The sequence below is a fragment of the Phyllostomus hastatus genome, unplaced genomic scaffold (genome assembly GCF_019186645.2).
Source record: "Phyllostomus hastatus isolate PE091 unplaced genomic scaffold, TTU_PhHast_1.1 phas_contig_29, whole genome shotgun sequence".
NCBI lineage: Eukaryota > Metazoa > Chordata > Mammalia > Chiroptera > Phyllostomidae > Phyllostomus > Phyllostomus hastatus.
This window is the reverse complement of record NW_025333835.1, coordinates 13050606-13072849: the sequence shown is the minus strand read 5'-3', so window position 1 is coordinate 13072849 and position 22244 is coordinate 13050606. Positions and strand designations below refer to the sequence as shown.

At 39.1% G+C, this 22244-nt stretch overlaps 1 protein-coding gene across 4 annotated transcripts in view; it reads left to right on the top strand.

Moving 5' to 3' along the window:
* The window catches only part of DIAPH3 (diaphanous related formin 3), a 465949-nt gene extending 450115 nt beyond the window's left edge, over positions 1-15834 (top strand). For 3 of the 4 annotated variants that reach the window (XM_045839232.1, XM_045839231.1, XM_045839234.1), the window contains one exon: positions 14596-15834. In XM_045839232.1, coding sequence (XP_045695188.1) covers positions 14596-14858 — 263 coding nt within the window. In that variant the 3' untranslated portion in view covers positions 14859-15834. The remainder of the gene's footprint in view (positions 1-14595) is intronic. The other variant, XM_045839233.1, reaches the window with a different exon arrangement.
* The last annotated feature ends 6410 nt before the right edge of the window (positions 15835-22244 follow it).

Sequence of the window (22244 nt, the reverse complement as noted above, 5' to 3'; positions counted from 1 at the left end):
GACTTATATTACAGCAGATTGTTATAATTGCTCTATTTTATTGTTGTTGTTTATTTTTTACTGTGTTTAATGTATAAATTAATCTTTAACATAAGTGTGTGCGGGGGGGGGCGGGAATATAGTATATACAGGGGTCGGTAATATCTGTGGTTTGAAGCATCCACGGGAGGTCTTGGAGCCTTTCCTCTGTGCATGTAGGAGAGACCATCATAAACTAGCTTTCTAAATTTTGTAGTGTACTATTGAATCTGGGTCATAGATTTTGCTTCTTCTATGAATAACTAGTTATATTGCATTTTAAGCACAGGCAGTACTTTATACAATACAAGCAAAAACTTTGGAAAATATATTCCTGGTTCTGTTTAACTAGAAAGCTCAAACAATTTTTAAGGTCTTTGTCAAAAACAGTATCAGTAAAAATGAAGTGTCTCATAGTTTCCTTTAGTTGCTTGTGCTGATATCGGAATACTGTCTGCTGCTTTTTTCAGCATGTGTAGGGTTTTGTTGTTGCTGTTGTTTTTTAAGTTAGATAGCAGTGTTATAATTTGGAGGCCAGACCTGAATGAGGGGACTTGGGCTTGAATTCAAGCTTCACCGTAACCTGCCTCTGACCTGGGACAAGTTCACTAACTCCACAAAGCATCCCTTCCTCATTTGTGAAATAGAATAAGAATCATATTCTGTTAGGCTGTACATCAGTGCTCAAATACATCAGTATTGTTTTCATTATTTTTTTGCAAAACAAAACTTAAAACAGGAAAAAACCTTATAATTATTTTATTAATTGTAATAATAAGATGGCGAGAAAGTAGATGTAGTATTTTTGTTAGAACTAAATCTGAGTTCTATCTTTGTGGATTGTGTTAGAATTCAAAAGTTCGCTTGTTTTTTAACAAATTATATTTGGTTTATCACACAGTAAACCTCACTGGATAGATAAGTTACCACCCTATTATAATTATTTTCTACTGTGATAAGTGGGTCTATAAACATGTAAAATAATAAGGTCTATGTAATCCAGGAGAACATAGACATAAGGCAGTTACAGTGGAGATACAATGGTTCCTGTTAGAAGGCCCATGAATGTTGGGTTTCCAAATGGACTTGGTCAACTGCAGAACACATCACTTACCTCTTCTACTCCAGAAGAGGCCTTTTCATGTCATGGGATTCCATTAATTGTGAGGGTTTCTAGAGTCCATTCATTGCGATTATTCCCTCTTCCAATTAAATGAGAGCCAGTACAGAAAGGTGGTAGCATTGCAAAATCTAAAACCATTAGAAATAGAATAATCAATTAGAAATCATATTATTATTATACTGTGATAGCTGTAAAGGAATGTTTATGTTCTATATTTTAAGTCACCAGAATTATTCAAGGTGCTATAATGCCCACTTTAATTTAATGATTGGTGACAGGTGTGACTGTCCGACCTCTAGTGGCTGGAGCTTGTAGCTGCATCTCAGTTGGTGAGGTTAAAAAAAAACAGACTGTGGAAAGAAAGCTTCTCAGATCCTAATTAATAGAGTTCTGTAGGTTAGTGTATATTAGCTCCCCGAAATTTCTGCCAGTCTAATTGTTGAGGTACTGCCTCAAAGAACAGAGTTCAGAGCCAACATTGTTGATCTGTGGGTTTACGTGCCTGAAATGTATTATTTATTCAGCATTATTTTTCATAATATAATAAAATAAATAACATAGCATATTAAATAATATAATAAATGTATTATGTATTCATCTCATGTGAAATATTTTTAAAATAGTGACAGAATAGCTACATAGTAGATGTCTGTAATAAGAAGACATCTTGCATGTATATAGATGTTTGGGGTCAATATTAATATTTTCAGATTCCCACTGAATAGCATTACTGCTCCTCATACACATAATCATAAGTTAAGGCTGATGTTTGTGACCAGGAAATAGATTGGAATTGGCCGAGAGTTTGGGGCCTAGACTCTCTGATGGCACTGAGCCACTGAAACAAATAGAGTCAGACACTACATTTTATGATACCCCAGATTTCAAAAGACTAAAACACTTAAATTATCTTAAAGTAATAAAAGAGGGAATATTCTGTAGTGTGACGATAACAGTTTCCTTTGTCTTTATCCTGAACCATACTGGAATATTTATTTAATTTTTTCTTTTTAATATTTTGTGTCTCAATTAGCTGAGAACTTTCATCTCAATAATTTAATGACCATTAAATTGGTAGACATTTACAGTTAGTGTGAATCCTCAGTAATTCTTTTAATATCAAATACCATGTTGATTTTAAGGTTCCATATACTGTAAGACTCCTTCTGAGCTAACAATTAGTGTAAATTTTAAGAGAATATACAAGAAATGGACAACTGACATTTGCAATAGCGTACCCTCTGTCCCTTTTCCTGCAGTCAGCACCTTCTTCAGCTTACCAAGAGTACTACCCTCTAATTTCATTCTTTTCTGCCTGCTGGATGGTACATTTCTAATGCTTTGTGTTTCGTGTTACCATAGAGACAGGAGGTACTCCAAAGCCCTGGGAAGATGAGTAGAAGTAGGTCTTTGAGAAAACAGTCCCGCTGGCTACAACAGAGAAGCCTGAGGCCGGAATCTACAGCAGGAAATGGGAAGAGGCAATTGTGTGTTCTGATCAGGCTCTGCCTCTGTAGGGTCCCAGGAAGCACAGGTCCAGCCTACCACCTGCATCAAAAATGAGTTGTTTACAGAAACTAGTTTTTCAGTAATTTCAGTGCAGCCTGTAACCACAGTGTTTTGTTTGCAATAAAGTACCTGAAGTAACATTGACCTATTCTTTTTACTGTGTCCTCATTAAAAGGGAACAGCCTCTAAGAAGACTTCTGTTTGCCTGGCTTATTTTTCCGATCAAAAATCTTACCTTTAAAATGCGGATCGATATTCTTTGACTCAGCTGAAACCATCATAAGTCAAATTGCAGTTTGAGCACAAAGGACTCTACAAACCAGCGCCCAAATCATTGATCCAAACATACTGATTCTAGAAATGAGTGGTTTATACAGGGGTGGGCAAAAGTAGATTTCCATTTGTGAGTATGCAAAATATGGGTTTACTTCTGTATTATTACTTATTAATTTGTATTTTCTATATGAACAAATGCAAACCTATTTTTGCCCACCCCTGTATTTATTCTAAATACTTATATATTCTGTTCATATTTTGATACCTAATTAAAGCTTTCAAACATTTTCTGATTTAATGAATTGTTATATTTTCTACTATATTTTAACTCATACTTGTTAGTATTTTTTTATTTAGGAGAAAGCTGCTAAAAGATTTAAAAATTATACAGATTTTTTTTGCTCTTGATTTTTCCTTACAGATGTATATGTGGTAAGTCTTTGTAGGGCAAGGGGGAGAGAAAAATGAAATCTTAAGAACAAAATAGTGTGGAAAGGAATTTTAAAAGAACAAATATTATTTTGTAAATTTAAAACCAGGTGTGTGCTCTCCCTCTCCCTCTCTCTCTCTCTCTCTCTCTCTCTCTCTCTCTCAGTGGATAAAATCCATACTCAGGGTGTTTCCTGGATTTTTATCAAAGATCTAGTAGTCTATACAGGGAAAGAGTTCAGAAAAATTCAGAAAACACCAACAGATCTTCCTAGGTAATGATCCCAGGACGCGGTGCTTAAACTGTACTTGGGTGGAAGGAGGCCAGTGATCTGTAAGTCTGTAAATAGAGTAAGGTTGAACACCGCGTCTGAGGCACTCACTTTCCTCAAACTGACAGTAGGAGGCAGTAGTGTACTAGTCTGAGCTGCTCTCTTTAAAGTAATGTCTATGACGCAAGCCAGATTTTTTTTTAACTCATTTTCTAGAAATATATGAAACCAAAATCTTAGAAGTAGTTTCAGATTTTATAATGAAACTTGGTACCATCATTCCACGCTGCTGGGCTATGAATAGAACAATCAAAAAAGGCAAGTCTATCAGCTTCTAACAGTGGCAACTCTGTACTTCGGTTCCAATTTGAATAGAAGAATGGCAAGAAATAAAGGCCAATCTCATTTTGGAAAGAAGGAGAGTCACATTTAATGTTAGACCCTTCTAATTTTCACTGACTTACTAAAACGTGTATAGAACTATGAAGTAAAAGCAGAAGAGTCTCTGAATGGGAGCCTGGTCTTCCTTTGCTTGGGTGGCTGGAAAGATGTGTCAACACAGAGAGGGCAGCAACAGTGGGGGTGTTGCAATTAGCATCTGTCTACCACGATTGTATTTTTAACTTTAGCCTTCATCTATTTTACCATTCACAAATCCATATTATCTAGGAATATACAACTGTCCCTTCCTCTTTAAGTTTTGGAACATTGCAGTCTTTCACTTGACTGTTTCTTATGTAGCTAAAGAAGTTAAAATATTGAGAAAAAAATTTTCCTTCTGTAATAATTGATTTTGTTAATAGGTTATCTTTCATTTATTGACCTAATTTTAATAGTCTGTATTTTGGGATTACCTCAGTATTAGGAATGTATTTATAGCTGTGATTATTTCCCTGTGTCATTAACAGTACATATTTATATGATAACTAACTACAATTTGTGTATACTTTGTTACCATAGAAGAAAGCCAAGTTTACTAATCCAAACTACACAAGGAAGCAAATTGCAGAATAAATACATTTCTAATACTGAGTAAAAGATCCCAAAATACACACCCATACAAGGGTGGAGTTTATTATCTTGCTATTGTAACTTCTGCTGTGGCCAGGAGAACTACACATCCCTCTACAGCAGTGGTCCCAACCCTTTTGGCACCAGAGACCATTTGTGTGGAAGGCGATTTTTCCACGGACAGGGGTTGCGGGGATGGTTTTGGGATGACTCAAGTGCATTACATTCAAGCTCACCTCCTGCTCTGCTGCCAGGTTCCTAACCAGTATTGGTCCTCGGCCCAAGACTCTGGGGACCCCTCCTGGTGACTTACATAAGTTATAGAAATCTTTTTAGTAAATATGGATAAATGGACAATATTAATTTCCATTAGGGTATGGATTATTCTAATTTGAACTTTAACTTTTAAGTAGAGTTTAAGTTTTTATGATTTCTAATTTACTTTTAATAATTATTAGGTCTTTTATAGTACAGAATCAAATTTGAGGTTAAGTTATTATCACTGTAAGTTTCTACAAAGATATCCAACCCAAACGTGTTGCAGGTGATCACACTGGTAGAGACTCCTGTTAGAGCGGTGCTCTCAGTACTGCAGCCGGTAGCCGTGTGTGCTCCTGAGCTCTGGAAATGCGGCTGGTCTGGACTGAGACTACAGGGTGCTGTACATGTAACAGATACTTGGTTTTGAAGACTTAATGTCCCCCAAAACAGAATGTTAAAGATCTTATCAATACATTTTATTTTGCTTACATGTTAAAACTGCCAGGATGAGCACTAGCAAGCTGACATTTGGTTCAGTAAAATACATCTTTAAAATTAATTCCACCTGATTCCTCACAACATTTAATGTGATTTCCAGAAAATTTTAACGTGCATATATGGCTTACTTTGCTGACTGATTATATTTCTATTGGACAACTGTCTTAGACTCACTGCTATGTCCTCAAGAGGCCAGAAAGCACAAAAAATACCATTAATCGTAATTATATGATATGTCATCTGTTTGTTATTTAGGTAATGTTATTCTGAAGTGTTTTTTTAAAGGATTACTATAAAGCATTAAACAAGGTGGTAAAATTATGTTATGCTTAGGTTCAGTTGCTTAAGAAGTAATGTACAAACATTCATTGAGAGGCAGGCACCACCATTCCAAGTACAGCCAGTCCTCAGATAACTGTTCAGTCCCTCTTGTTTTGTTGTAATGCTAATGAAGGGGAAAATGGATTTCCGTCTAGGGCCACTGTGTGGATTTCTCCAGGGACTCCAGTTTCCACCCACTTCCCAAAGATGCGTGCGCGTGAGGTGAACGGTTGTGTCTACATTGTCCCAGCGTGGGTGCGTGCAGGTGTGTGGGGCTGGCCCTTCAAAGAAAGGGCATGCTGTCTGGGGTGGGTTCCCACCTTATGCCTTGAACTGCCAGGATGAGCTCTGGTGAGTGTGATCCTGGGATTTCACTGTATGTCATTTCACTATACATCATTTCACTCCAAGTTGCTGTTTCCAAGAACCTATCAGTGACAGTATGTGAGGACTTACTATACCTGGGACACAACAGTGAATAAAACAGAAAGATCCTTGCCCACATGGAGTTGTGACCTAGTAAGTTAGATCAGAGTTAGAAGATGTGAGTTTCTCTTACTCCTTGAACATATTACTATCTTTTAGATATGGCTAACAAAATATATTTAGTGACAGGCTGTGCAGAAGTAAAGGAGCATTTCTGTGTACATAGTCAGACATAAAATTATTTGAATTTAACATGGTCTTCATCACACAGCTATGCCAGGTTTGAATTCTCTAATGAATAGAAGCAGGCTGTTTTAAGCAAATTTTTATTAGGCATATAGTGAAAATCAGACTCAAGTATTAAGTATACAGGGTAAGTTTTTTAAAGGTTGAATTCAAAAGGATTCTATGCTCATACAATGCTATTGTTTTATAGTACTGGATACAGTAGTTGGGTTTGGTTCTTCCCAGAGTTTTGAACCACTAAATAACTATGATTTTGCATGTTTATAATGAAAATGACACAATCCTAAATGTTTCAAGGACTCAGTACCTAACGTGGTAGCTAATGAATTGTCATCACTATTATTTCGAGGAAAACAATTGGAATTGTGGCTGTTTAGCTTGACAAGGAAATTTGGGGAATGTGATTTCTGTCTTTTCCTGGTTGAGGGGGTGGTGAGTGGAAGAGGAATTAGACTCACTTAATAGAGCCCTAATGGGAAAAATGAGTAGAGCCAGTGTGTAAAGCAAACTCCAGAAAAATACAAGGTAAAACTTTTCATTATTAGAGCTGTGCAAAGGAGGAATACATGGCCTTCTATGATTATGAGGATATGACTGGAAGTCTTCAAACTTAGGCTAGACAACCACCTGACAGTATGCTAAATAGATGGAACTCAAGCATTGGATAGACAGTTCTACCAAGTAACTAAGGCTCTTCCAATCCTGAGTTTGCATAAGTCTACATTTGATGATTCTATGAATCAAAGTGAAATGGAGTTGAAGTAGCTTGTTATTCAGAAGAAACACCTGTGCATTGGAAGTTTCTAACAAATACTGAATTAGGAAATATGAAAGATAAAGGAAAAAGTTGAAATCATGCTATAAGATGCTGCTTAGAAATGACTTCTGGAAAATATGTAGGTCCTATAGTATTTATTTAGCTGGTTATTTTTTCAATATAACAACAGCTTCCCTGTCATCACTCAGCATGAGGGATCGACCTCCTGAAACCTCTCAAATGTAAAGTGCTCTGTCCATTTCCCAGTATGTTGGTCTTGTCAGCTCCATCACATGCCCCAGAGCCTGGGCAGCACCAGCTCTGTGTTAGGCTTGCCAGAGGCAACTAGCAAGATCTGTGGGGCTTTCACAGTCCGGGAACTTCTCTACACCTCAGTTTTCTGAGTTGTTAGTAGCTATCTGTTAGGGAAAAAGTCACTGAAAAAAATTTAAAATAACAGGTAATGAGTTTTTCATATATATATATATATATATATATATATATATATATATATATAATAACACTAATATCAAATCATAGCCCTATATTATCTCCTGCCCTCTTTCTCTTAAACCACCAGATCAACTTATCAAGGTACTTCCTACCTGTCATACATCAGCTGACAGGCACTCCCATTCTTTAGAAATATTTACGTAATAGCTGCTAAGCCACATACTGGAGACTACAAGTGCAGTGACCCGAGGCAGATGTCGGGAGCAGATAGCGGCACTGGTAAACAGGTGCTGTGGTTGCTTTAAGTATGAAGAGGACACTGCTTTGCACGTGGAAGTCTGGTTTGAAAATGCGTGGTCTGAAGTAATGGTAGGGCACTGAGACAAGTGCTCGGGAGGCTGAGGTGGGCACAGTGTGGCAGCCCACCTGGTAGGGCTGCGAAACAGAGTGGGGCGGCTCCTTCCCAGAGTAGGTGACTGCAGCTGTGGGATCTTGGCCAAAAGAATGTAGAAGGGACAGAAAAATGGGCATCATCATGCTTGGCAAGGGGCTGAAAGGTAGAATAAATGGTCAAAGACGACTGAAAATGAATCATCAAAAAGCAGAAGAGTAAGCATGGTCAAGGGCTTTATTGTGAGAGAGCATTCTAATCAGGAACCTGAAGACGGGAGCTTTGTCTCCAGTTCTTCCCCCGGAGCCTGCTCCATCGCCAGGTCCTTCCAGCCCTGTGGCCAGTCAGGGAGGCTCCGCATAGGAAACTGCAGAATGGCAGTGCTGTCTCTGAAGTTTTACCTAAACGGCAGTGTCCTAGAACAAGACTGAATAGAAGTGTATATTTGATGACTTTCTAAAAAAAAAAAATCTAGTTTAATTGTCAAGTACCTCTTCTAGTCAGAGACACAATACCTTTTATTTATCATCCTCTGCTTTGTCTGTTTTGTTTGAATGGGGGAAGTAATTGTTTTGCTTTGTTTTTTGTTTTTACATATGGTTTCAATAAGAGTTTCTTAGCACTCCTGAAAGATTTTAACTATATACAAAATGCCCCTTTGCTCCTTTTATCATTTTTATACACTTTCAATATAAAAGGAAAAATAAACAGCAAAATGAAGCTGAGGGAAGACAATTATTTATCGCATCGGTAAATCAGCAGTAAGGAAAACCACAGGGATGTGGGCTGCTGGCGGCCGGCACTGACTTCCGTTGTTGCATAGATTAAAAACATATATTTGTCACACACTTTACTATCTCGTAGACCCAGTAGTGCTTTAAAATTATATTTATGAATCACTTTTCCCTCACCAAAGTCAAGTCATTGCCGGGGTGAAACAAACTGTTCCTAGTACAGGCCAAAGTAACAGTTAAGAGCGAAAGGTAAAAGATTGTGAGGAGAGACCGAATTCCAGGAAGCCTGACTGAACGCAGTCCGTGTCGGACACCGGAGCTCCATATCCGTCCTCCTGTCAAAGCTGCCACGGGCTCGCGGCTGACCACAAAAGGCAGGAGCTCAATTTCATATTTCATCTGAGAGTTGGCACTTCTAAGAAGCTCATGCCCATTAGAACCACAATGTGATGGGGGATCAATACTGACTTAAAGGGAATCATGCCTCTCTCTGAACCATAACTGATACTTGCTGCCTCCGCGAGGGTTCTCCCCAAGGGCTGTCAGCCCGGGCGGCAGCCGTGCCTTCTTAGCTCAAGAGGCAGAACTCGTGGCGGAAATATTTCCTCATTTGATGCCAAGCTGCATATATTTAGAGTTACTTTTTTGTGTCAGCAATTTTCCTGGTTTTATCTGTCTTTTGTGTTACTCAGAAAACAATGGAAATGTTAGCTCAGGATGGTGGGGGTTTTGTTTCTCTGGTTTTTTTAGTTTTCTTTGTCATCCAAATCTCTAATCTGCCAAAGGCCATGTGGGACCCAACACTGATGCAGTTTAAGGCTTTTATTCTCATATTTAAGTCTAGTGAGTTATCCGTACTTAAGAGCCATTCAACTTTTCAATGATTTTCGACTTTTCCTTCATTTTCAGGTGGGGGAAAAAGCTGTGGTGAGACTCCAGAATCAATTCTTATAGTAAAAATCATAGGACAAAATACAATGAAATCAGTGAGCTTTTGTATGTTAAGTGAAAATAGCATGTATATTCATCCTATTTATTTCTACAGAAACATAAACACAAGATGTATGGACAGGATTCTCTTACTGGCCTGGTACTAAGAATAGCAGCTGGGCCTTGCTGCTCACCAGTGGCTTTGAATATTGTCAGTGGTCCTAGGTAGATCATACTTCTCTTAACAGACACCAACTGTAATATCTTGGGGTGGGGGGTGGAAGGGAATAACAGCCTTGTCTTCAATTCACAAAATAATGGCACAAATTTTCTCTCTTAGGAGAGTTAAACAGTCATTCTGCTTTGTCTTAATGTTTTTAGTTTTCCATTAAAAAAAAAAAACTATTGATAAGGATTTGAATTGATGAGAAATAGAAAATGCTTCTCTTTTTCTTGATACCCCAGTCTTATCTTTGATTGAAAGACTTTATCGCTCTGGCTGGTATAGCTCAGTGTATTGAGCACAGGCTGCGAACCAAAGTGTCGCAGGTTCAATTCCCAGTCAGGGCACGTGCCTGGGTTGCAGGCCAAGGCCCCCAGCAACTGTACATCGATGTTTCTCTCTCTCTCTCTCTCTCCCTCCCTCTCTCTCTCTCTCTCTCTCTCTCTCTCTCTCTCTCTCTCTCCCCCTCTCTCCCTCCCTTCCCTCTCTAAAAATAAAATAAATAGAATCTTTAAAAAAAAAAGAAAGAAAGACTTTATGTGTCCAAGGTAGGTCATTTCGTATGGAACTTTCTAATTTCTTATGACAAGGACAAACCCACTGGCCTACATTACAATTTATGTCATGCCTTTGAGCACCTATATGGAGTTCTTCCCAATGTAAAGGGTTGTGGCACCTCCTGGATGTTTGAAATGAACCTTCTAGAAATTAAGTGCATGTTTTAATTGCAGTTAAGTGTGTGGAATTTGGGTCTCTAGTTCAGCCCACATGAAGCCATTAACAGGGGACTTTTAAAGTAATAGTTATAGCAAAAGACACTTGGCCTTCAACCAATATTACAATAACATTTTTATATATAAGTGAACTTTCATGTTGGGACCTTCCTCTAACTGTAAAAAATTCTCTAGTTGCAGTGGGATAGAAGACACCTCCAACCCAACTTCATTTATCTGCGTTGCAATTTAAAGTGTGGCTCCCTCTGTTCTATATGTTGGATCTCCCATGTCTGGGGACCTGCATGGGGGCTGCTGGGATGCTGAGAGATAAATGTGAGGGCTGGAGTTGTTGTCTAGAAACTTCTGACAGCGCCATAAGCTCATTGCTAGAGAAACCCTTGTGCACTTTCTTTCTTATTTATTCAGTGGTCTCAGGAATGGCCTCTTTTTATCTCGCCTTGTCTGTTTCTTCTCATGAAAGATTCTCTATCTGAAGCCACAGAGGAGTTAAATACCAGCTTGGTTTTTTTCTCTTATCACTTTGTCCCTTAAGCGTGCTCCCAGCTATTTGTGGAGTGTTCTCAGAAGGGAAGAATGCTCTTGCCTGCTTTGGTCCTCCCATTGTTATCTACCTCAGCCTTGGAGCAAGTTCAAAGAGCAAACTCTGAAAGAAAACCCAGGCTCTGCGGGCATTTCATCCTTAGATCTGGTATAGGTTGAGTAAAGACAACCAAAATATCCGAGTGGGTATATACAATCCTTGTTTTTAGCAACATGCCGTTTATTGGCCTTGGCAGGAGCTGCTTCAGAAGAGTTAAGGGTCAAAAGCATGATGGGAGTGGGTTCAAGATAAAACTGGGGAGCATGGAACTGAGAAAGTAAGGAAGGCCGGTGCTGAGGGGTTCTGCTGTGAGTCAGTCAACAACAGAGGTGGTAAATGGACCAGGATGTGGAGTCAAAATCAAAGGATTCTTTTCTCTTAAGGTTAAGGTTATTATCCATACAACATATTTGTGTGCTGAGGAGACTGGTCACAGGAAGAGGGAAGCTTCTGTGAAGTGGTAGCAAGGACACAGTGGCCAGAGGCATGTCCTTGAGTAGACAAGCAAGAGTAGCAGAGGTGCTGCCCTTGAGGCGCTGCCCTCAGAGGGGCACGCAGAGCAGACCCTAACAGTGGGGAAGGGTGTTTGTGCATTCAGTGGGTAGACAGGGAGAGCTTATGGGGGCTTGTTCTCTCTAATCGCTTCTATGAATATGTGAAATGAGAGTGAAGGCGATCATGCTGGATGTTGGAAAAGAAAGCAGAAGGTGTGAAATAGTTGTCTAGGAGATGGGAGGGGTGCATGGAGGAGGGGATTGTAGGGGGATGAAGGTTGTACTTGAAGTTTATAATTGTGAATTTAAGTGGGACCAAGAAAGGAAAGAAGTACACGTGTGACGTTGGACATACTGTGTGCTGAGGTAGTTTACGTAGGTATACTACCTGCCCTTCAAAGTTACTGGGAGGATTGAACGTGTCAGAAAGCATTTTGAAAATCACTTCTCCGCCATTTGGCTAAGATCAAGCATAGAGAAAGCATTTTGAAGTATGAAGTACAGGACATTCAAAGCTAAGTTATTAGGAAACTTAGCTTTGAATTACTTAGCATTTTTCCTTGGCAAAAAGCTTTTCAAATTTCTTTGAGACAGTCTAGGAATCTCTGGAGGCAGCACTGGGCTGCTGCCACTGAGTCGCTCGGTGCTGAAGTCTAAGCGATGACTTAACCTCCCTCTGCTCCCGCCTCTCAGTCTATAAAATGAGGGTGGTAATGTGCAAAGTGCAACAGATGCTTTACGAGTAAAGGTGCCACATAAGTACAAGCTATTAATACAATGTTATTTCAGCCCTGACTGTTGCAGTCACCAGAAAATCACAAAGGTTGGAGCATCTGGAAAAGTCCTCTAAGTCTTGGGAGGTAGATGCCTCCCTTGGAAAGCTTTGAAAGGGAGAAGGAAAACTGGGAGTCATTCACATTATTTCCTTTAATTCTCACAAGTACTCTGTGAGGTTGATTATTAGAACCTGAAATCCAGGGAGATTAAGTAACCTGGGGAGCCAAGTGGTAGAGCTTGGATTTCAACCCAGATTGACCTTAAAATCCTGTGCTCTCTCCGCTCTGCCTCACTGGGGTTGGGCTTGCTGCTCAATAGCCACGGAAGGTACAGAATAACTTATATGTTATAGACCTGCATTTTAGCCCATCTGACCTCTTCTCTGACATCAGACATTTGACTGGAGTTGCCCAGTCACAGAATAAGCGGGTTTATTATATCTTCATGATAGAGTCACTTACAAGAAGTCAAATAACAAGAAAAGATAGGACCATCTGGGGGAAGGAGCAATAAGCTAACTATAAAAACTTATATTTAGCAACGAATGTGGTTTTCCAACACATTTTGGGAAAAGGGGGTGCATGCTAGAAAATAAATCAATGTGTGTGGTCATGGGGATGCAGGAACCCCATGCCTGCTATGCCCTCTCCTGCAAACCTACGAGGATCCTTAGAAACTGTTAGGGCACAAACTGCTCTAAGAGAAAACTGCTGCTCCATTAGATGTTGATTTTTAGGTAACAATTACCCACCTGATAGAGAAGGTGATAGGAAAAGTATATTTATTTTCTTCCAACAGCTAAAGGGTGATCATACTTCTAAAATTTGTTGAGATTGTCCAAGAAAGTGTGTAAAACACTCATCCATCACTGGAGAGCCCCTGGTCAGGAAGTGACAGTGCAGTAAATATCTCCAGCAGCCACCTTTTAATGTACAAGCTGTTTTCGGTTGGAATTTTCAGCATTCACATAAAACACACTGTCATGAGTGACTGCTTGTGCTCCAGAGTCATTACTATTGGGATAATGGAACATCTCTCAGCGAATAACCAAAAAACTTTAAATGTCATGTCAAGTTTGTTGAAGCCATTTTCAAGGTTACATGAATATTGAGGGTGTCTGTTTTTTCAAAGTTGGAGCTCTGTGAGAGATTGCTCACGAGGTTGTGCAATGTGAGAGTCAGTTAATTAAAAGAAACTCTAGTGTTCTTTGGAAAAGTCAATCAGCCAGAGCTATTTAGTCCTTAGCTGTTGCAACTCTCTCCTTAGAGCCTTGATAAGTCGTCATCACTGTCACTTACCAAAAAAAAAAAAAAAAGAAAATATGGATTTATGTCTGTACACGGTATATATATTTGACGATTAAGTTATGGCAATTCCATTTTGCCAAGAAGTTTTAACAATTTGCTTGCCAAATTCAATATTTATTTTAGGGGAAATTGTCGACTTTTTAAATTCCTGTTAGAAACTTTTCTCCTTGATTTTGTTCCAAAAGGAAATTAATTCATCATTATTCAAACTAATGCTTATCTTGAGTGATAAGAGTATGGAAATGATTTCTTTACCCAATGTGTATTTATTGAATACCTACTTTGCCCCAGGGCCATTTTAGCCACGAAAGTTACAGCAGTACTTAAAACAATGTTCCTGATGTCTCAGCTTACATTGTAATAAAGTGATAGACAATGGGCAAATAAACAATTACAAAATGTGTCCAGTGGTTATGAGTTTTGTGGAGAGAAAGGCAAGGGGGTAAGGAGATGCTATGGTGAGAAGAATGTCATTTTAGATGGTTGGTGAGAGCAGACCTCTTCCTTTACATGGCATTTGAGCAGACGTCTGAGTGAAATACAGAACCAAGCTTTGATAATAACTGAGTGATGGCCATTTTGGGCATAAAGGAAGAAAGAAATAAGCATAAGTGCTAATGAAATGATTGTCTGTTTATACTTCAGTTTATTCTTAACCTCTGTGTGTTCATTTTAAATCTACCGTACTCTGTTGAATACTTTTAGCTTAATATAGCTAAGAGAATTTGTTTATTGAGAATAATTATTTTAAAATTATATTTTGTAATCTACACATTCCTTGCTTTTCACAGTGATAAATGTTATGTTTCTTCCTCACTGCAGAAAACCAGAAAGTGCAGTTGACAGAAGGGTCACGTTCACACTGCAGTATCAGTTGCAACTCAACGAGGGTTCCAGTCACCAAGGAGCTTAATTATAATCTAGACACTCACGCGTCTGCAGGGAGGATCAAGGCAGCTGAGAGGAAGGAAGCCTGCAATGTGGAAAGCAACAGAAAAAAGGAAATGGAACTTCTTGGCTCTGTTTCTAAAAATGAATCTATTCCTGAAGTTGAAGCCCTGCTGGCAAGATTACGAGCTTTATAAATTAAACTGGTAAAAAAAAATTAAAAAAAAATGATCACACCAAATATCAAGGCATGCTCTGAGCTCTAACACTTGGAAAAATTGCTTTTTATATGCTACTTTATACAATTTTAAATTATATATATTAGAAAAACAAAGCTAAATACACAATTGCAATGCTTTTCCTATGGACTTGAGGTTGTGACGTAATCAAGGTTGTGATGGGCTTTAATGTATATTCATCATCTGGTATTTATGTGTTCTATATTTGGGGGTTAAATTATACGCACATTTCAGAGAACAGGGACGTGGCCATGTGTTCAGAAATGGGTCCTTAAGAAAATAGCAAGTTTCTAAGTCAACTGTAATGTTTACTTTACTATTTTCCACATCAGTAAACATCAAATCTTCAAACCTCAAGTCTTGCTACATATCCATGCATGTTACTTATATAGGCCCAGATTTTCCTTGAATTGGGAATATGCTATTAGCATAGTATCAAAGACATGAAACTGAATATAACAGAGCTGTGAGGAAACGATTGGTAAGCTCCTTACCATCATTGGATTCATGTTCATTAGACCTGTAAGAAACTGTAAGACCATTGAGCATATTTCCAAAAGTGATGTGCTAGAAATACACTCTGCAAAATGCACAAGCTTTTGCATAAAGTTGGACACACAAGGTGTTACAGTGCTGCTGACACTCTCAGCTGAGGAGCACACCCCACGCCGCCCCTCTCCCGACCCCGTAATTATGACTCTGGTATAGAATTACCATTTTGAAACTTCCCAAGCAATGAATTTTTTTGATTGCTGCAAACAAACTTGAAATTGCTGTTTCTTTGATCTAACGATCAATAATTTTAACAAAGATCTGAAGAAATGTTTCAAGGAAAGTTTTCTGATGCAAATGTTACAATTGTATTTTATTTGGGGCATCAAATTAACTTTGTTAATTCTATATCAAAGAAAATAAACTTGCTACTTGCACTCAATGAGAAAAATCACTCCTTTTTTGCAGTTAGCATATTCTGTGGATGAGCTGGAAATAGACTGTGCTATGCAGTCGATCTCAGCATCTATTTAGCTTTATTATCTGCAGTAAGTAAGTGACTGGTCTTTTACCTTCAGTTAAAAAGCAGTTATATGGAAGTAGTCTGTGAGGTCCACTGCTTTTTATTTCCTTAAGTTGCCACCTCCTTTCAGTTCCAACTTAATAAAGTTAATTAATTAGAACCATGAACCAGGCCCTGTTTACAGACATTGGGGAAAAAAGTGTTATCCATACACAGTGTGGGAATAAATTGTTCTCGTGTGTATCGCTGAAATGTGCATTTTACCCTCCCATTGCTATTCCTGTTTTCCTGAACACAAGTCTTAAAAATCAAGAAAAGTGAAGGATGTTGACAGATTTAAGTAGACAGGAAACTTAACAGGATGGAGAGAATTTAAATGAAAGGATTCTGATTATTGGTTCTTAACGTGATTTTGCAAAGACTCGGGCTTTTCAGAATCACAACTGAAATTCAGCCAGGTAGTTTGGATACAGCAGGTGGCAGGTGAAGACTCTGAAAACTTGGAGCTGAGAGCAGCCATCAGGCGAAGCAGCCTGGCACATAAAGGGAAGTGAAGATGCCGCAGACTCCCAGGGGCAGGCAGGGAAGTCACCAAATCGAGCAGTCAGCTTCAGGGCACCTGTGCGCAGGAGCTGAAGGACAGCTTTCTAGCAGGAGGGCCAGTGGCCTGAACCTGGCACAGCAGTGGAGGGGCCCACATCCGCTCCCCCTCCCTCACAGACACGGGCCTCTTCGGAGTAGTTCTAAATAGGAACACTGTAGATATGAAGGGAAAAATACAAGGGTTGACAGAGATAAGTGCCAACTTGAAGCTGATCGTTTTCTGTTATTCCTTGATAAATGTCCATTCAACAAGGGGCTGGAGGTATAGAATTGAGGTTTTAAAATTCATAATATTCCTTTAGCCAACTGGAAATGAAAACTCTCTTAATGAACTGTGACTTGAAGGCAGATCATGAGGTACAATTTTGTGTTTTTGAGCAAACTGTTCATTCATTTGAATTAGCTGATAAAAGGCCAACTTGAAACCATCTGATGGAGCTCAGTGCCCTTGATGAGGGTGTTCTGTTGAGGCTGCTGACAAACCCTGAGTAGATTCTATTCCTCTTTCTCTCAGGCCAATGTCGAGAATTTGGCAAGAATACACAGACAACTAAGTGATCATTGACTTGTTCAAAAGCAAAGACCTGCAGCTAACAATTTTCCCAATCAATGTAATTTAAACATGAAAGCAGAGCCTTCTGGTCAAATGGAAGAATAGGTAAATGCTGGACTCACCTCTTCTCACAACCACAACAGAATTACAACTAAATTATAGAACACCCACTGAGAACCACTTGAACACTAGCTGAACGCAATTGCTGTAACTAAGGATCTAGCGAAGAAGTCTTGCGGAGACTGGTTAGAGAGGTGAAGTCAAGAAACAAGCTAGCCCCACAGCCACAGTGTGTCAGTTAAGCAATGGAAGAGATATCTCAGCTGCAGAGTCCCCCACCCCCAACAAGGAGCAAGGGGTCCCAGCCTAAAACTGGGCTCCCCAGACCAGGGCACCAGTTCTGGGAAGAGGAATCCCTATATTCAGCTGTGAAAACTGGCAGGGATTGTGTCTGAGTGAGACACTATACTACTAGAGCCCTAGGCACTGCAGGTCTTAAATGGCCCAAGCATAGACTCACTTGCTCACAAACGCATTCTCTCTGGGCTCCAGTGCAAGGACGGCATCTTGAAAAGCACCAAGGACATACAAGGAGGAACTAAATTGTCTAGCTTCAGGGCAAGAGCTGGAGGGTCAGGGGCTGGGTCAGCTCTCTCAAGGATGAAACTGCTGGCAGACATCATTGTTCCCTTGTTGAGTACTCCCCCTACCCAGCTGACAGGCACAGGCAAGCACCAAATCTGAATGTTCCGTTAACACTGTTTGCCCTTCCCCACCCAACTTGCCCACCTGGCCCAAACTTCTTCCAGTGAATTTTCCACACAAGCAGCCTACCTCACCTGGTACTACATCCTTTCCTAAAATCTCTCAAATGTCCACAAACCCCAAACAAGCAGCAGCTGACCTTGGTATGCCTTGTGCTACTTGCTAAGTGGCCCAAAGCCTGTCATTAGTGTAGCCAGCCTCAGTTTGCAACATAGCCTTTCCTGGTTGCCTCCAAGCCCAATACAGGTGACAACCAACTGTAGCTACTTTGTAGCTGCTGCATGGTGGCTCCAGACCAGAAAAGCCCGCAGCTGAGCTTGGCCTGCAAAGGAGGCCTCCCAAGAAGCTCCAGAACCAACACACCCAGTGGCCAGCTTCAGACCACACCAGAGCAATACCCAGCCAGCACCACAAACAACACATCCAATGGGCAGACTTGGCAGGCTCCAAAGCCATGCTAAAGCAATTCCCACCTCGTGAGGTGAGTCCCCACACAACAGCTTATCCATTGAAGTCACAGCCAATTCTTATATCTAGTCAGCCTGAGAGTCAGTCCCACCCACTGACATGCCAACAGCAATCAAGGCTCAGCTATTAATAGGAGGACACATATAACTCACATGGGAGACACTTCTGGAACACCTGGCTCAGGTAACTAGGGATACTGTGCCACTAGGACACCAACAGGACACTGACATAAAGCCACTCTGCCAAGACTGGAAGACATGGCTAATCTACCTAACATATATAAAAACAAACACAGTGAGGCTGCCAAAATGAGAAGTCAGAGAAACATGCCCCAAATTAAAGCATAGGACAAAACTCCAAAAAGAAGAACTAAAGAAAATGTAGGCAAGTGCTCTACCAGATACTGAGTTCAAAACACTGGTTATAAGGATGCTCAATGAAATTAGGGGAAGAATAGGTAAACTCAGTGAGAACTTCAACAAAGAGACAGAAACCATGAAAAAAAACACAGAAATGAAGAATACAGTAACTGAAATGAAGAACACATTATAAGGATTCAATGCCAGATTAGGTAAAGCAGAGAATCAAATCAGCAATTTGGGAGGGAAGGTAGTGGAAAACATCCAATAAGAACAGCAAAAAGAAAGAATTTGAAAACTGAGGATAGTTCAAGGGACTTCTGGGAAAACGTCAAGCATAACAACATTCACATAATGGGAGTACCAGAAGGAGAAGAGTAAAGGATTGAAAACCTAGTTGAAAAAACAATGACTGAAAACTTCCCTAACCTGGTGAAGGAAATAGACATACCAGTCCAGGAAGTGCAGAGTCCCAAATAAGATGAACTCAAAGAGCCCCATACCAATGCACACCATAATTAAAATGCCAACGTTTAAAGATGAAAAGAGAATCTTAAAAGTAGCAAGGGAAAAACTTGTTATCTACAAGGGAGATCCCATAACTGTCAGCTGATTTTTCAACAGAAACATTGCAGGCCAGAAGGGATTGGCAAGACCTATTCAGGTGGTGAAAAAAAGGAAGGACCTACAACCAAGATTACTCTACCCAGCAAGGTTCTCATATAGCATTGAAGGATAAGAAAGAGCTTTCTAAACAAGAAACATCTAAAGGAGTTCATCACCATCAAACCAGTATTATAAGAAACGTTAAAGGGACTTGAACAAGATTACAAAAGATGAATAATAAAATGGCAATAACTATATACATATCGACAATTATCTTAAATGTAAATGGATTAAATGCTCCAATCAAAAACAAAGGGTAGCTGAAGGGATATAAAAACAAGACCCATAAAAATTCTGCTTACAAGAGACTCACTTCAGATTGAAAGATACACACAGACTGAAAGTAAAGTGATAGAAAAAGACATTTCATACAATGGAAACAGAAAAATAAAAAACTGGTAGCAATACTTCTATCAGGCAAGATAGACTTTAAAACAAAAGCTATTAACAGACAAAGAAGAACATATAATGATAAAGGGATCAATCTAACCAGCAATTACAATCTCTGTAAACATGTATAAACACATGTAGAGCACCTAAATATACAAAGCAATTCTTGATGGGCATAAAGGGAGAAACTGACAATAGTACAGTCATAGTAGGGGATTTTAACACCCCATTGACATCAAGGTGTAGATCAGACAAAATCAACAGAGAAACAGTAGCCTTAAATGACACATTACATAGCTGGGTTTAATTGATATTTTTAGAGCATTTTACCCCAAAGCAGCAGAACATACATTCTTTTCAAGTTTACAGTGAACATTTTCCAGAATAGACCACATGTTAGGACATAAAACAAGTCTCAATAAATTGTAAAAGATTGATATCGTATCAAGTGTCTTCTCAGATCACAATGATATGAAAGTAGAAATCAATTGCAAGAACAAAACTGAAAAACACACAAATATATGGAAGCTAATAACATGCTACTAAACAATGAGTGAGTGAACAATGAGATTAAGGAAGAAATCAAAAGATACCTTGATACAAATGAAAATGAAAACCCAACAATGCAAAATTTATGGGACAAAGCGAAGCAAGTCCTAAGATGGAAATTCACAGTAGTACAGGCCTGCCTCAAGAAACAAGGAAAGTCTCAAATGTCTAACCTTACACGTAAAGGGATCTATAAAAAGAACAAACAAAGCCCAAAGTGAGTACAAGGAAGGAAATAATAAATATCAGAGTGGAAGTAAATGAAATACTTTTCATTTCATTACCCTTCTAAAAAAGGGAAACAGAAAATATAAATGAACTAAGAGCTGGTTCTTTGAAAAGATAGACAAAATTGATAATCCTTTAGCCAGACTCATCAAATAAAAAAGAGGGCCCAAATAAATAAAATCAGAAATAAAAGAGAAGTCACAACCAACACCACAGAAATACAAAGGACTATAAGAAAATACTACAAACAAGTCCACAAATTGGACAACTTGGAAGAAATGGATAAATTCCTAACATACTGTCTTCCAAGACTGAATCAGGAAGAAACAGAAAATCTGAAAAGACCAAGAACTAGTAACAAAATGAAATCAGTAATCAAACACTCCCAACAAACAAAAGCCCTGGACCAGATGGCTTCACAGGTGAATTTTACCAACATTCAAAGAATATTGGTCCTCAGACTATTCCAAAAATTTGAAGAGGAGAGAAGGCTCCCAGACTCCTCTTATGAGGCCAGCATTACCCTGATCTCAAAACAAAATAGACACAAAAGAAGGACTTCCAGCCAAGATGGAGGCATAGGTAGATACACTTTGCCTCCTTGCACAGACAACAAGTTTAAAAACAAATAACAACCAGAACTGCCAGAAAATTGAACTGTATGGAAGTTTGATAACCAAAGAGTTAGAGAAGAAACATTCAGACTGGTAGGAAGGGTGAAGACAGGCAGCCAGGGTGGAGAAGACACACAGCAAGGTGGTGGCTGGAGGACCAGGGCAGATAAAGCAGCATCTGGCAGACCAGGTGATCCCACATTCAAGTGCAAATAATCTGGAGGGACAACCGGGGAACAAGACAGACAATGCAACCCAGAGTTCCAGTGCAGGGAAATAAAGCCTCAAAACCTCTGGCTGTAAAAATCTGTGGGGGTTGCGACAGTGGGAGAAACTCCCAGCCTCACAGGAGTGTTTGTTCGAGAGATCCACAGAGTCCTAGAACATACACAAGGCCACCCACCCAGGAATAAGCACCAAATTGGAGGTATTATGCTACTTGATATCAAACAATGCTACAAGCCTATAGTAATCAAAACAGCATGGTACTGACATAAAGCAGACATATAGATCAACAGAACAGAATAGAAAGCCCAGAAACAAACCCACCCCTATATAGTCAATTAATCTAAGACAAAGGAGACAAGAATATACAATGGGGTAAAGACAATCTCTCCAACAAATTGGACAGATACATGCAAAAGAATGAAAGTAGACTACTTTCTTGCTTCATATACAAGAATAAAGTCAAAATGGATTTAATCCAAAATGAATTAAAGGCTTAAATGTAACATCCAAAATTGTCAAACTCCTAAAGAAAACATAAGTAATAATATCTGTATTTCTCTTAGCAATGTTTTTTATGACATATCTCATTGGACAAGGAAAACAAAAGAAAAATGAATAAATATGACTACATTTAACTAAAAATATTTTGCACAGCAAAGAAAACCTACAGATTAGAAGGAGATATTTGCCAATGATATATCTGATAAGTGGTTAATATTTAAATTACAATATATAGGAAAGTCATACAATTTAACATCAATAAAAGAAAAAGAAAAACAAGTCAATTAAAAAATGGGCAGAGGACCTGAATAGATATTTCTCCAAAGAGGACATACAGATGGCCAATAAACATGAACAGTTGCTCTACATTACTAAACACCGGGGAAATGAAAATTAAAAACACAG